The 15,378-nt window shown below is 41.4% G+C and overlaps 1 protein-coding gene across 2 annotated transcripts in view; it reads right to left on the reverse strand.

Annotated features, from left to right (window-relative positions):
• LOC147709030 (uncharacterized) overlaps window positions 1-15,378 on the reverse strand; it is a 200,615-nt gene that overhangs the window by 109,467 nt on the left and 75,770 nt on the right. For both annotated transcript variants that reach the window (XM_086927635.1, XM_086927637.1), the window contains 2 exons: window positions 10,780-10,874; window positions 3,595-3,659 (listed from right to left, as the gene is read on the reverse strand). In XM_086927635.1, the coding sequence (XP_086783761.1) occupies window positions 3,595-3,659; window positions 10,780-10,874 (160 nt within the window). The remainder of the gene's footprint in view (window positions 1-3,594; window positions 3,660-10,779; window positions 10,875-15,378) is intronic.

Raw genomic sequence — 15,378 nt, forward strand, 5'->3', positions numbered from 1 at the left:
GTGCATCATGGGAACAGGGCAGACTAAACTACCAAGCCAATTCTTCACCAGAAAGGAGACAAGCTACCGGGGACCGGTTTCTGGCATTTCAGCCTTCTTCGGCCCGGCTTGCTTGAATCCTGATGGAGCAGTGAGAAAGGGACTCATGTCTGAGTATACCCTGCCACACCTATAGTGGCCAAAAACGATTTAGAAAAGGGGGTGGTGATGAACAGAGTGTCTGAGTTAAACAGACCACTCTTACCCAGTCCAAAGATCAGGGCTTGATCCATCACCGTTATTTATCTCACTGCCCCATCCCAGCTCAGAACCTGGCTATATGCAAATCAGTCTGTCCCTGGCCCAGTGCATCATGGGAACAGGGCAGACTAAACTACCAAGCCAATTCTTCACCAGAAAGGAGACAAGCTACCGGGGACATATAGGGAGGCTGACTATCAAGGTAGACTCTAGTATCATCAGGGTGATGAAATGATTTTGATATACCATCTTTTCAAATTCATAAAGTCTTAGGATCAAAAAGACCATACTTGAAGCCAGCATTTTTCAATCTTGATCGTAGCACTGTGAATTCTTTACACATATCCACGGTTTTCTTTGCAAAGTCTTAATGTATGAAAACTTTATTTCCATTTATCATCAAAGAAAAAATTTCCCTTGCGGATTTTCTTGTCCTATCTAGATGGCTGCGACACAGAACTTTAATTATTACTTGCCTGGGCTTATATTGATTTCCTTTGCGATGTGAAGGGATATGATGAGCTTTGCCAATTTCAATTGTTCCAATACATTTTAAACTCGAGTAGACTACGCAGCATGGTCTTTGAATTTCATCTACAGACCACACCTATGTCTTCTAGTAGATACAAAATTCTTACATTTGTATAGTCTTTCAATTTTTGAGATATAATAGTAGTTAATTCATAGAAATGCGTTTTGCTGTAACAAAGTTAATTGCACAACAGGTTTAGTGTCTCTGATTTGATTTCTTTATCAGAAACTTTCAATGATATAACAGCCAAATCTTTATTAATAATTGTAACCCCCACAATATTATTAGTGTTAGAAATGAGTGCCTGAAGTTCTCCTAAAATTGTATTAAGCGACAGCTCTGTGGAATCAACTAATTTCGATTTCATATGTGGTAGTGATTTTGTTAATAGTTATTAGCATGGCAAGACATTTTTCCCACCCATATTTCTAATAAGGACAAATGACTGCACAAAGAATATGGAGTGTATTTGATTTGTTTTTGCAGTTTACAATAAATATTTGCTTAATATATTGTAGAGTATATAAAGTATACTGCAAAAAAATAAAGGAATGCAACAAAACCACTGATGAAGACGCGCTGACGACAATAAATAAAGAGTGAAACCAGTTAACATCTGTGCAGCAGCTAAAACCTACACAGGGAAGTATCTAAGCCAAACACACTCCTATTTCCTGAAGGGGTTTGACTTCCCTGGCTAGAGCTTCGCACATAGAACCGCAGGAGCAGCTAGTAAAAGACTAGGAGAACTGCACCAGCACCAGAGCCACCACAATGCAAGAAAAGACCACAGGCAGTCCACAAAAGCCAAGGTAGGTGAAGTGCTAAGAAAATAATATTGACCTTCTTCCCATCTGCTACTAGGTACTTTATAAGAACAAAAAATACACTGAAATATTTTAAGTGATAGTGGCTAATAGAGGAAAATCTTTCAGAGTGAATTATGATCACCTACCAAAGGCATGCTAGATCCTTTTTTGAGAAGCTTATGCTTGGCCCACTGCCACTTAAGAACGTGCTTGAAAGCAGTTGAAGCCTAGCTTTTCATGCTGTATTACCTTTTAGTGCAGGATCATTGTTATTTGCATTTTCTGGGTCCAGGTCTAGCACAGCAAGCAAAAAACAATGGACTGATTTTGCTCCAGAGAAATTACTAGTGCCTTAGATTTATTAAAGAACTCAACTTTATTTATGGACTGGAATGAGACCGGCCTGAGACAGCTGGCCAAACCATCATGCGCTGTGAAGGGAGTGCACTACCACTCCCCTCAGTGCTGTCACCCCCTAGCCCCCCCCCCCCCCCTCCCCCCAATACTCGGTAGGAAAGGAAAAATATAATAAGTCTAATTTGTTTTCCTTTTCTGCCATTTGAGGGTTTTGGGGGGTGGGGGGAAATCGCTACCCCGCCATAGCAGAGAGCTGCCACTGCACCCTTATACAACATTTCAAAAATTGATCAGCTAGTATTCAACCAACTCTTACACTACATTTCCACCCACATGCTGATTGCCCTTGATACTGTCTTGTGAGCATTCTGCCAACAGCATTCAACTGAAGCCACCCTTACACAGGCTTTCAGTTTCATAGTCATTGCTGAGAAGAACGATTTATCCTTTACCATTCTCCCTTGAAAATGACACGTTTGACCATCGCTCTCTTCTTTGGAAACTAGGTTAACCCACTTCAGAACATCAGCCTAGTTTTCCTTGCATCTTCCATATCTCTCCTCCTTTTCTCTGGGCTCCTTAACTTCCACTTCCAAGCCTCTACCCATGGGAGTGCCCTGGGCATAGCTTTTGGTCACCTCCTCTTTCCCATTCTGTGCGATCTCCCTTGAAGGATACAAGTCCTCCTTTAATCCCAACAAACACATCTTCTCCTTTCACTTCAATGCAAAATACAGCCATCCGTCCTGGACTTCCTCACAGCCACCCACTAATGGATGGCCACCTGTTTACTCCTACTCGGCACTGCAAAACCTCACTCCCATTATCCCTCAGCAGCTTCAGTACTCTCACCCATACCTCTCCATCCAGGAGCTGTAGAGTTTACTAGACAAATTAAGGAGGCTCCTTAGTAGACAACGCTGCTGCCTGATTCAAACAACCACAAAATCCTTTATCACCTTCCTGTCTACAAAATGATCTTTGCAATTCACAAAATTGTTACCTAGTACAGTCTCCTAATTGTTTTGCCACAGAATTCCATACGGTGGAGAACAAGGTGATGCATTTCATCATATGCACATTTTCACTTGCGACAATCAGCCCTACTTTATCTTAATGCAATAGAGCTAACCTGGATGGCCATCTTCTTGAAACGGACCATTATTTAAGCCCTCATCCAGGTCTTAAGTCCTCTCACCTTACTACCTTCCTATTGACATAAGCCAATACACACTAGTCCGCTCACTGCTCAACAAGCCAGCAACACCTTACTACCCATGATCCTATATACGTGTCCCCCACTTTGTGAATTCTTACAACTAATCCCAATACGTGCATTTCCACTGGACCTTAAAGTATTTACATCCTTCCAGATATTAAAGGGTACTCTGAAGACTAATTTCTTTGAAATCCTCACTGAACTGTCCATCCTCTTTGATGGTTAACACTAGGGACAAAAGAGATAGTCATTCTATGGATATACTGCTTTTTTGCTATGCTACTCAAAAGGTTGTTGTAATCGTTGCCATGTTCTCATATACCACCTTGCATCAATAGTAATGTCATTGATCCTTCAATAAATACAAATATCATTAATCTCCTTTAGTTACGAATTGAGGAATACTTTACCACTAGTTAATAAAGATAGACACCTACCTCTGTACATGTTGTAATTTTATTTCATTATGTTGACTGGAAGGGTCCAATATATGCTCTTTAATCTGAAAAGCAGAAATAGATGGATTGTGTATTTATTCTTTCAATTTAAGGCCGACGTCTTTGTCAGGGCAGCATGAACATTCTTCAATGTTGCTGTCAATCATGCTCACCTTGCCTGGTCTTTATTGGACCTTTTTTCCACTGGTATATTTTGGCAATGTAACAGGGAAGGCGAACTTTGTTGCACCAAGAACATTTTGCACAACTTGAAATTCCAATCCCTGCACAAACAGGAGTTTGTGAAGAGAGTGGAATGATCAGGAGCACAATCTACCGCATGAGCCTGCACTTTCTCAGAGCTTGTGTTCTTGCTACCTCACCCCTGAATATCATGGCTTAAAACTCATCCAAAAGAAGTGTTTCATATTAAACAGGGCAGTATAGACTGCAGACAATCTTTCCAGTCCTTAATTTGGCATGTTTGCATACAAAACTATGTATACTCTTGCACTTCTCAAATATTCACCAATACCACTTTCCCAGTAGAGAGAAAGAGGGAATACATTCACATTTTGGCACAGCATTTAGCCACCAGCATACTCAATTTTAGGGTAGGGACTATGGAAGGATTTAATTACTTTACCCCAGGTCCATTTTACTGCAATATTGCGGCTCTGATAATTCACTACAGCCCACAAGTCCCTGGTGTGTTCATATAACAAGCGCAACCACCTGTCTTTTTTGGAGACAATACAAATCTCAGTGTTAATCTATTTGCTGAATACCTAATAAATTCTTATGGATCTTGACCATGAGGCATTATAGATCCAATGTGCTAAGCCCTGTTGCAGGAGCAAAATCAAAGGGTTAGTCACAGCAAACGAGCTTTTTTTCCATGAATTAAGCCTATTTCTCGAGTTGCTAAGGCCTTTCCAGTTCACAAAATGGGTTTTACGATCCACTCTGAATCACAGGTAGAAAGGGGCGTCCCTTCCAAACTGGGAATCACAGTGGTATGTATCAATGGTTTTAGAAGGTGTGTGCAAACCACTGATCGGTTATCAGCACCTCGAAGGAGATGGTAACTGATTCACAGAGAGGAAGATGTTTTAGTACACCTTCCCCTTTGTGCATTTTGATAGCGGCATTAGGAGTAGTAGGCAGCGGGCCAGGGGCCTCTGCCTTCTTCCCTGGATATTTTTCCACATGGGAAACCATTCTTTTTTAAAAAGCAGGACTGGTTCTTTCAAAGAGTTTGGGACTACAGACACAGATGATGGTATGCTTTTCCTTGCAGGCCACCAGTTTGTCTATGGTCAAATGCAGGGTGCTGCAAAAAGCCACCTGCCCAATTAATATTCATTAGGCAGATCATTCTGCAGTTGCTGCTAGAGGTTTTGCAATGTGACTTGTTACTAAATAGGCCTTATCCCAGATTCAGAGACCAGTCGCAAAATGTCAGTGCTCAATTTGTGACCTGTCTCAGTACATCGGGTCACAGGGTGCCACATTGGGTACCAGATGTCATTCAAGCACAAAAAGCCTGGAGTTCGAGATCTTTATTAGAGGATGCTTTCAAGTTGGTGGTTTTCATGCCCTGTGGTTTTGCTCATGTGTTCCGACATTCCGGAAAAGAGTGTGTCAATATCTCAACTGGTAACAGTAAAAAGAATCCGGAATTAGATTCCAATCATGCAACACTGGACCTCTGACGGTATAACCCCTGGTCAAAATATTAAAAAAAAAAACCGATTAAGGCTTCATGGTTGCCCACCAGGACATTAATAGAATATGGCGTTGCTCTGAGACCTTAGTTCTATCTGCATGATACTCCAATATGGGCTGGTGTATGCAGGGCGAGAAGTAGGACTATGAAGGCAGAAGGTGCTTCTGGAAAATGGAAGACATTTGGAAACCATATCTGGAATAAAGAAATAAATCCTCAAATACAGCCGAGGGTTAATTGTAGCCACTGAAGTGGGAGATTGTAGTGCTGCACGTTGGAAGCGGTTAAGCTTTCAAATGTTCTCCTTCTCCAAAATGGGTTGAGTGAATTGCTAAAATGAGATTTGTGTTCTCGCTTCTACTGTTAGAGTACCCTGAAGAAGGGTGTAAAGTCACAACTTCGAAGGCTATTTTTTTTTTCAAATGTGATCAACTTTTAAAATGTAATTTTTCTCTGTAGGGTGGCCACCCACCTATCACCATTTCAGGATCTTACGGTGACACAGACATTTGTATAAAGATACGATTATATGGACTGAAAGATGGGCTAAACATGGAGAAGTGTGGCTCAATGGTTAGAGCGGCAGACCCTGATGCAGAGGTCTAGCCCGGGACCAGGGTTCAATTTGCCGCCTCGGCGGGTCTTGGGCTCAAAATTCCACGGACCTGATAATTCTCGCCTCGGTGCCTATTCCAATCATGGAGTCCCACTCTGCAACTCTGGGCAATAGCTTGCTTAATCTCCACAACGGCCCCCACAACGCTAAGGATGCCTGGCCTCCACCTTGGGGGTGCCCAGGAGTGGACGCCTCACAGGGAAAGCCAGGATCGGTTCCACAGCGGTATTCATACAAGTGCCTTGAGACCCTTGCGGGTGAGTAGTGCGCTATACAAGTATCAATTTACATTTTACATTTACAAACATCAATCTCATGTCACCTTCAGCTCAGTCTTTTCTCAATACAGCAAATGAAACAATGACCTTTCTGAGACTATAAACGTTACTGCACAACATACCAACAGGATCCCCAAAGAGCCATTAGTTAAACAAACAATTCTGAATGGGGAACTGCGGACATTTTTCACTTCTTTAGGATCTGCCAAAGTATATAGGAGCTTTATTTCGCTGCAGCAGCAAGTTATTTATATGCCCATCAGAAACTATATGAAGCACTGGAAAGATGTTTGTGGAAATTACTGAAGCAGTATTAATGAGGACCGCCCGAATGCCAGGGGCAGCTCCTCTGCTATGGCGGAGGAGCGTCGCCCCCTGCTGAAAGCCAGCTGTGGCAAAGGGCAAAAATAAAATAATAAACATTTTCATCATTTTATTATTACTTCCGCTTTAAGGAGGACGGGGGGGGCAGGTGAGAGTTGTGGGCACTGGCAGGTGCACATGACGGTTTAGCCGCCAAACCAGGAGCACTTAGCCTTTCTCCATCCGAGTTGTGTTATGCAGCTGGGTGGAGAAACCAACACAGGCTACCATTCTATGTCTGAGTGCCGAACTGAGGCACTCCGACCAATCCCCAGCATTCCCAATACTCCCAGCATGTGAGCAGCGCAGAGATTGGGAGCTTGGAGCCTGCGTAGTGTGCAGCAGTTCTTAGGCACGGGTGAGGTTCGAGAGCAAGGTAGTGGCCATCGCAGCAGGTAAGTACTATTTTCTTTATTTATAATTCAGGGTTTATTTTGAGTTTGTATTCCCCCTCTCCCGTCTCACCACTCCGCAATATGAGTAGCCGCTACTGCCCAAAGCTTCCTTAAGCTTCTTCAATTTAGAAAAGTTGGAGACAACTCTTTAAAGAACTCTACACTACAATGCTGTAACAATCCAGCCTCCTCTACTATCACTCATTGATTGTATGCTTTGTTTTGACACTGTAGAGCTCGCCACTGCCTTTTAGGCTAGTTTAGTGCTATGCAAATAGCAAATCAGTAATTACAGTGTTATACAATGTGACGCTACCCCATCAGAAAACTATGCCATTCCTAACTTGCCTGTTAGGAAAAGGTGGATAGTTTTAACCACTGTACTTGGACATGTAATGTACTTTGTTTTTGTGCTGGGGAATGCACCTTTACAATGTATGTGCCAAAATGTAAAATCGCATTGGATGTGCTATTTTATGGTTGGATGCTGCATGTAATCTAATGCCATGGCACTTCTAAATAGGATGAGCACCTCCCTCCAGGTCACTATAGACCCTTTTTCAGTCCCTGATAATGTGTGAAAGCTATATGCATTCTGGGTGTTGTGGTCTTGTTTTAATACCTTTGAACTAATTAGACATCACCTGAAAAAATATAATGAGGGGAATAGTTAAGGACTGAGATGGCATCAGTGCCTAATTCATAAAATAATGAGTGCCGGTGCCCAAAGCACTGCTCAGGAGCCGGCGGCCCACGCCATTAAATATTGGTGCGCCGAACACCAAGGCTGCGTAGTCCTGAAACCACCTGAGGTCTCCTATCCACTGCCAGCCTCTCCATGCCCCTATCTCACTCTTGCAGACTCTAGTTTTCCAGCTTGGTGATGGTTGTTTTTGTCTTTCTCTTCTCCGGATTTTCTGCTTTATTTTTCTCTCTTACTCTCAAGAAATGCCTGATCAGGAAAAATACGCCTCGGCGGTCCCCACCGGGGACCACTGGCCTGAAATGAAGCACTGGATAGCTTACGTAATGACCTGGATTTGGGTTTTCACCCTTCTACCAATAAACATCCAAGTGATGCATGAATATTCAAGGGTACTAGGATAAATAACTTGGTAACGCTTTCATTTCATTAGATGCAGCTGCTAAGAGCAGGATGATAAGTGTACCATCCTGGCAGCTGTGCTGCTCAAATAAGTCCGGGCTCTAGTTAATGTGACTCATGCCTACGTCAATATCACAATGCCCCAGTTAGGTATTTGTTGCCATGGCTGTAGCACAATTTATGTTTTATTTTATGGAGTTTTATTTAGAGCGAACTTGGCCCGAAGGTATCGGGTATCAGAGCGCTTTACACGAGCACCAGTTGCGTTACATGAGGACAAATTCATTTTTTTGTTAGGCAAGGGGTGATTAAGGGATGTGCCCCGAATCACAGGATGTTGCACGTCCTTGCTGAGATCGAATCCAGTTCCACAGATTTGAGGTTGCCCACCCTAGCCTTCAGGCCAACTCCTCTCCCCATAGTCTTAATTAGGTATATAATTGCATGTAAGTAGCACAATTACCAAAATGGGCATACATTTCTCTGCCAGGTTGACATTGCTTTTAGGCGCACATGTCCATGCCATGTTAAATTTAGTGCCAGGTTCCTACAACAAGTTGCTGCACCAATTATAACAATGACCTGGTTATGCACATATTTTCATTCAAGCTTTACTCAGTTACATACACATTGGAATGCCATTTTCATATGGCATTTGTCCCAGCTACATTCACCCTGACATACCAATAGTGCGTTTCCACCAGAATAAAATCTATGGTGTGGATTGCAAATATCGACTTCTACCTTACTTTGAATTTGCACCAGCTTTGCTTAGAATAGGGAGTGAGGGGTCCTGAAACTCATGCTACTGTCCAGACTCAGACAGAGGGTGGCACAACAATTAGGGAGAGATTTTCCTTTCTCTCGTGAGGAGACTCGTGACCTTCTGAAAATGGCTATATCAGGATCAGAATCCGATTCTTGTAGGGTTTCAGTTATCAATCGTTTGAGCCCAAGCATGTGCAACAGGGCTGCACAGGTGATTATAGACGGCCTGACATCTGGAAGGATGCTTAAGTCTTGCAAAATCAAAGCGGCGATGACCCGTCTCCTGAAAACTAATCACATATATGCTCTATATGATTCCTCGCAATTTGAGAATCGCTAATTGAGAATAATTTCAAGGGTTTCACCCTGTTGCACCCGTGAAATATGCATGGGTGCACATGTGGCACACATACATGTGTGTCACATTGCACTTTGAAAAACGCAAAAATGTGCATTTTTCAAAGAAATCGCAAATTACCACCAACCTGAAGTTGGTAGTAATTTGCGATTCCTTAAGGCAAAATTGCACTTTTTTTGTGCTTCTTACATTGCATTTACGGAATCGCAAAATTTCGATTCCTTAAATGCAATTGCAAAAGAAGGAATCGCAAATTTTGCGATTCCTTATTTTGCATGCAGATTTGTGTGCTACATACCATTTACCGAAAATGCGTTCACAAACGACGAAATTCTGCGAATTTCGGCATTTGCGAACGCATTTGGGCTTGATACATATGGCCCTTAATTATGTTTCTTTCAGCACCGGCCTTCGCACAATGTACTTCATTAACAGCTAAAATCAACTCATGAGGCTGTAGGTGGATTTGTGTACATTCACTCCTTGACTATGAACGTATTGTCCCTGAGGATGACCTCTTCAGACATTGATTCGACTACAACACATCTAGAATGTTAATAACAGAGTGGGGTCAAGGGATATTGGACCCAACGCCTTTTCCTCCAAGACCAACCCCCACGGTCTTTGCCAAAATTAAAGTTAAATCTTGATGGAGGTATAAAATGAGCACAATTTCTTTCCAGAGATTACAATTTCACAGAGTATCTCTTCATGCGAAAATAATGTACACTGGTCATTATGGTTTGGTTTCTGTATAATAAGTCTTTATTTAAAATATCGTACAGCCAACCTTCACGTTAAGAGGAATATCCCTCTTCTTCATGGCTCTAAAGATTCATTTGACATAAGTGTATTAAAACCCTAAACATGAAATTACAGTGTATAATAAAAAAAATCATGTTAAAAACACAATCCAGATGACGTGATTGTTTTTTATTCTACAACCCTGACGAAGAGGGTTATCCCTCAAAACACGTGTTGGCTGGCTTTTCAATAATATAAGTAAAGACTAATTTTGCAGAAACCAAACAATGATCAATGTGGATTATTTTCGCATTAGGAGATATTCAGTGAAATGTAATCTCTGAAAAGAATGGAGATCATTTTATGCATCCCTTAAGACTGAATTTTCGATCTAGAATGTTACTTTCTAATGAAACTTCTACAGACTCATATCCTAGTCACTGAAGCATGCCCAGCACTTGACTGACGGTCTGCCCAGTGAGACATCAGCTTTCAAGTGCCATGATTGTACATGATATCACCCAATCTCTCTCCGCCTTCCAGAGCTGTGCTTTGAAAGATATGGCACACTCACATAGCTATCAAGATCCATTACTTGGAGGACGCGGGTTAAACCTATGATTTTGGAGAAATTACTTTAATGATATTTGGAATATGTAAAAGTCTCAGATTAAAATGCAAATGCATTAATTCAGTTCTTGCAGTTTGTACTTAAGACCAGTGCATTCAATTACTCGGACATTAACTAGCCATTGTGATTTCGATGTTGCTTCCACATTGACACTGTCAAAAAGCAAATAGGCGTTGTTAAAGATGCATTCTGGCTTACCGTATCTTTGATAGATTGTAGAAGATCCATTTTTTGACCCTTCTCTTGTAAGATATCCTGATATTCAATAACCAATATTAATGTGAACAGGGTATCTGTTAGGAACAAAACATACACAATAGACTAATGTCAATTGCACCTTGATGGCATCCAGAAAAACAAGGTGGCATTCAAAGCTGGTTTTATGTCGATTTATATCCATTCACTGGTTTTATTTAACATAAGACCGATATCTGCCCAGGATGGTGTACCTTTCTCCACTGGCTCTTTAAATGCTGCATCCGTCCAAAGCTACCTATTCTTCACAGTAATTAAGATACCAGATCAGGCTACACGCATTGAACACACATCCCAAACCATTACACAAGAGGTAGTTTTAAATACTCAAAAGGTGACCATTTATCACTACTCTCAATCACCTGGATTACACAAGGTCTCTTGCCAGGCCTAATTCAAGCCATCCAAAAGAACGAAGAAAAAGCTCTAGCAGGATAGATATATTAAAGTACACAGAGTCAAACTTGTTATTTGTAGCCTCACTGGGACTGCAGTCACCCTGTAGGAAAAAATCCTATTAATTCAATCACAAAATCCACATTTAATAAGAGGCATTGTTGCACCAGAAGCAAGAAAGGCAGTGACCACACTTATTTTCATAACCAGTTTTACTTATTTGACCCATGCTCTAGAGGGTGATAAGGGGTTCCCCCCATTGCTTTGTTTCTAATTGAAGCCATCTGCAGCAAAAGCCGGCATCAGAAAATGCCCCATCACAACCTGGCCACCCAGAGACTGGTCAGAATCCTTTCATGCCATAATGGATTCCTGCCATCACACCAGATAACTTGTGCGAGAATTTGTGCAACAGAAATGAAGCAAACTGCTTCATTTCTCTCTTTCGGTTACTTGTTCCATTTAATGTCCAATGAGACCCACCTGTCGCTTTCCTCAGCAGATGTCTCCGCTATTGACACTGCATGTTGCCTGCTTGTAGCCTCAGGTTCTGCTGTTCCTCCACAAGCCTTTGGCCTGACCCTCCCTTCTCCAATGAAATTAATCTATCTAGATCATAGCGAATTGGCCAAAATGTTGGTAACTCCGAAGGCACAGCATCGGTCCGGTACAACGCTGAACCGGACAGATCCACTGCCTTGGGGTAATCAATTAGATAGATGGATTAATTTCGAGCCTGGATTTATATACAAGCCCATTGCATACTGATGCAAACCATTGCCTATCTGTAAGACTGTTGTGTTCAACATTTCAGACATTGCTCTCAAATCTTCATAGGGGATTTTTGGTTTTCATATGAACGACGCAGTCCTGAGGATGGCCTCGAGAATAAAAACATATGGAGACCGAAACGTCAACTTGTTTCCCACCTTTCTAGTTGGTAACATTCATTAGAATGGCTTTGTAATGTTCAGACACACATCCTTAAGATATATGGAGAAATTGGAAACAGTACAAAGGAGTCGGTTAAAGATCATCAATCTAACGTGTAATGGACTTTACAGCATTGATGAATATGAAACGTTTTTGTGAGCAACCACCAGAGATAACCAGTTTGTGTGTTAAATCGTATGCTATTCTGATATTTGATGTTAAATAAACGTTTCCTTGGATACACCTGTATTAATCAATGTGTCTTTTTTTATTTGAATATCTCATGTTTTTGTATTGACATTGAATTAGAATTTGATGTAATTAAGCATCAGTAAGTGAGGAAATCCACAAACAAAGCTTTCTCTAATAAAATCCATTGTTGGCATCGTTACCTGTTTTGATTAGAGTTCCCAAGACCACAAGTGTATATTGGCTTACATAAACAGCAAAAGCAAACAAAACGAAGGAAAAAATACCAATTATGTTGTAACCCTCTTTTGATGTATAACTGTCAAGATAGCGTTGTACCTTTTACTGAAAGACATCAAAGAACTTTATTGCCAGAAAGGAGGCCGCATTCCTAGCACACTTGTAACACTTATTCTCCTTAGCATCTAAGCTTCTTTTGAAATGTAAATGGCACCGGACTGGTAAAGAATATTTAGTAGATGTGTGATTAAATCAGAACGACACACATTAGGAAACATGCAAAAGGTCAAAATTGTCTATCCAGTGTTTTTGCAAATGTATGTAAACACCAAGAGCCTGGTTTAATGGCTATTATTGTGTTACATGTACAGAAATGCTTGGGGCATTTTTATGACATGTACTCCTGCCCTTTATGTTGTAAGTTGTAATGGTATATTTTTACTAGGTGAGGGTGCAGCTATTTACACTTATTTGGTACGGCTTTGTTGGTTACATTTTAAAAGACTCATCACGTCACAGCGCGCAGAGTGAGGTAACCCTTTTGAACATTTCTTCATTCTCCTTTGTTTTAAATGGTATTAGAACATTGGAATGTTGGGAGCTCCATTGAAAACAATGGAGTGCTCTGGGCTTATAATGGCTGGTATAAGCCTGGAGCTCCAACATTCCAATGTTTCTTTGTTCACAGCTCTGGCTGTGAACAAAGGCTTCAGGGAGCCTGAGGGGATTCCAATCCCCTCACGCTTCCAAAAGGCTTTGGTTTTTTTGTTAGAACATTCTGTCCTCTGGTGACAGAATGTTCTAATAGCCTTATAGCCCTTCGTAGATGGGCTATACTGCTATTAAAGTCCCTCTCCCTTGTTAAAGGCCCTCGCCTTCGGCTTGGGGCCTTTAACGCTGGAGAGGGCCTTTAATAGCCGGTATAGCCCTCTACGGCGGGCTATAAGGCTATACTGTACTGTTAGCCATACTGTGCACCTCGTTAATTGTTAGAACCAGCTGCCAGTGTTCTATTTACTAGATATTTATATAAAGTACTGGTTACTCTTTCTTTGAAATGAAATTACTCAACTGGTCTAATTGTGAACATTAAAATCTATCAACCATTAAACAATGAAAATATTGAGACATACCAAAAAAGAACAAGCATTTACAATGCAAATTGGTCTCGCATTTGTGAGAGTTAGATGTATTGGTGCTATAAATGAGAATGTGTTTTACTCTTGTGTTTTGGATTGGAGTGTATGTATGTGATGTGGAATTATTTGGTTTGGAAATGTTGGTGTGAAATTCTGAGTGGTGGATTTAAGGTTAACGTAGCACTATGTATAAACTCAAGCCTGGTGTGTTTTCATGACTAGCAGTTGCCTTTCATGAGTCATAGCCTCTCCCCACACAGTACTAATAGCATGTTACATGGAACATCACAACAAATACGATACATGTGAAGGTGAAAAAACGGCTCAGGAAACTGTTCTTTGGTACATGGGCCCTATTACATTCATGCTTTCATTACTGCAGCTCAAAAGCTGAAACAGTGCTATAGAACCATATCACAGCAAAAGTTAAGAATCTCCTGTGTCAATGTGCCACAGACTGCACGTTTCACAGTTTTTTTGCAACAGAAAATATTAGCCTATTTATAGAGATGAATTACATACTTGGCACTGTTTTGTGGTACTGATTACATATCCGTTTTTCACATCTGGACTTCCGTGACCACTCACTGCAGAGACACCACAGAAGTAGGAGTCTGAGTGTACAGATATTAAAAAGGCCTGCTTGACTTCAGTGCTTGAAACACAAACTCAGGGCAATACTATAATGTAAAAGTAGCAGTTCTTAGGACAAGCATCTCTCAGAGATGTTCAGCAGCCTTGTCTGGTTTGAAGCAAGCCTTTTTAGATACAATTGAGCACTTCAGGTCCTATTCACAAAGGTTAGGGTAGATAGCTGAAATTTCCACCGGTGATAAACCGCGGTAACAGGAATTTTTATTGTTTGTGGAACGACCCCTTCCCTTAAACTTCCGTTGGATATGGGGCTGTTTCCTATCCTTTATTATATTGGAAAGGCACTTTTTCCTTCCATAGACATGACAATTTACATGTGCTTCCTTCCTGTTTTTCGAATTCCTACAAAGAAGTATGTGAATACCGATTAACCTTTAAAAGTGTTCACCTTTTTCTGGTGTCACAGACAGAAGTTGCACAGTGCCGTCTCAAACTTGTGAATGTGACAACACTACCATCCTTGCGAAGTTTATGCTTTTGTACGTCCATTTTACACACGTAAAGTTCCACCAGTTCTTTTTTTTTTTTATCAAAATGTTGCATTTATGTTCTTCCATTATAGTTTTATTTGCATTCTATATTTTACCCATTGTATTTTAATGGGTAAAAAACAAGAAGTTCTGGTATGCAAACACTGGACGGTATGATAGTCTCACACCGGACGCTCCTCTGCGTTGCCGCAGTCAACCCCGTCCATCTAATTAGATATACACATTACTATGCAATGTTACTTTACTACATTATGCAGGGCCGGCACTAGGCATGGGCAGCTGCCCAGGGCCTCTCTCTCAGCCCACCCGCATGGGACCCGCACCAGTGGAACACACCACCAAACCTCTAGTGCCCCTGCGGATCCCATTGAAGAAAGGTGTCCGTTTGCAATTGGGCTTACAGGAGGGGGGCCCCCTCCCTGGGCCAATCAGGGATGGTGTGGGGAGGGCTGGGAGGAGGACACTTTATCTTCTACCAGTTGCAAGGACACATTTTGCAG

This window comes from Lissotriton vulgaris, chromosome 6, assembly GCF_964263255.1.
Source record: "Lissotriton vulgaris chromosome 6, aLisVul1.2, whole genome shotgun sequence".
In the NCBI taxonomy this organism is placed as follows: domain Eukaryota; kingdom Metazoa; phylum Chordata; class Amphibia; order Caudata; family Salamandridae; genus Lissotriton; species Lissotriton vulgaris.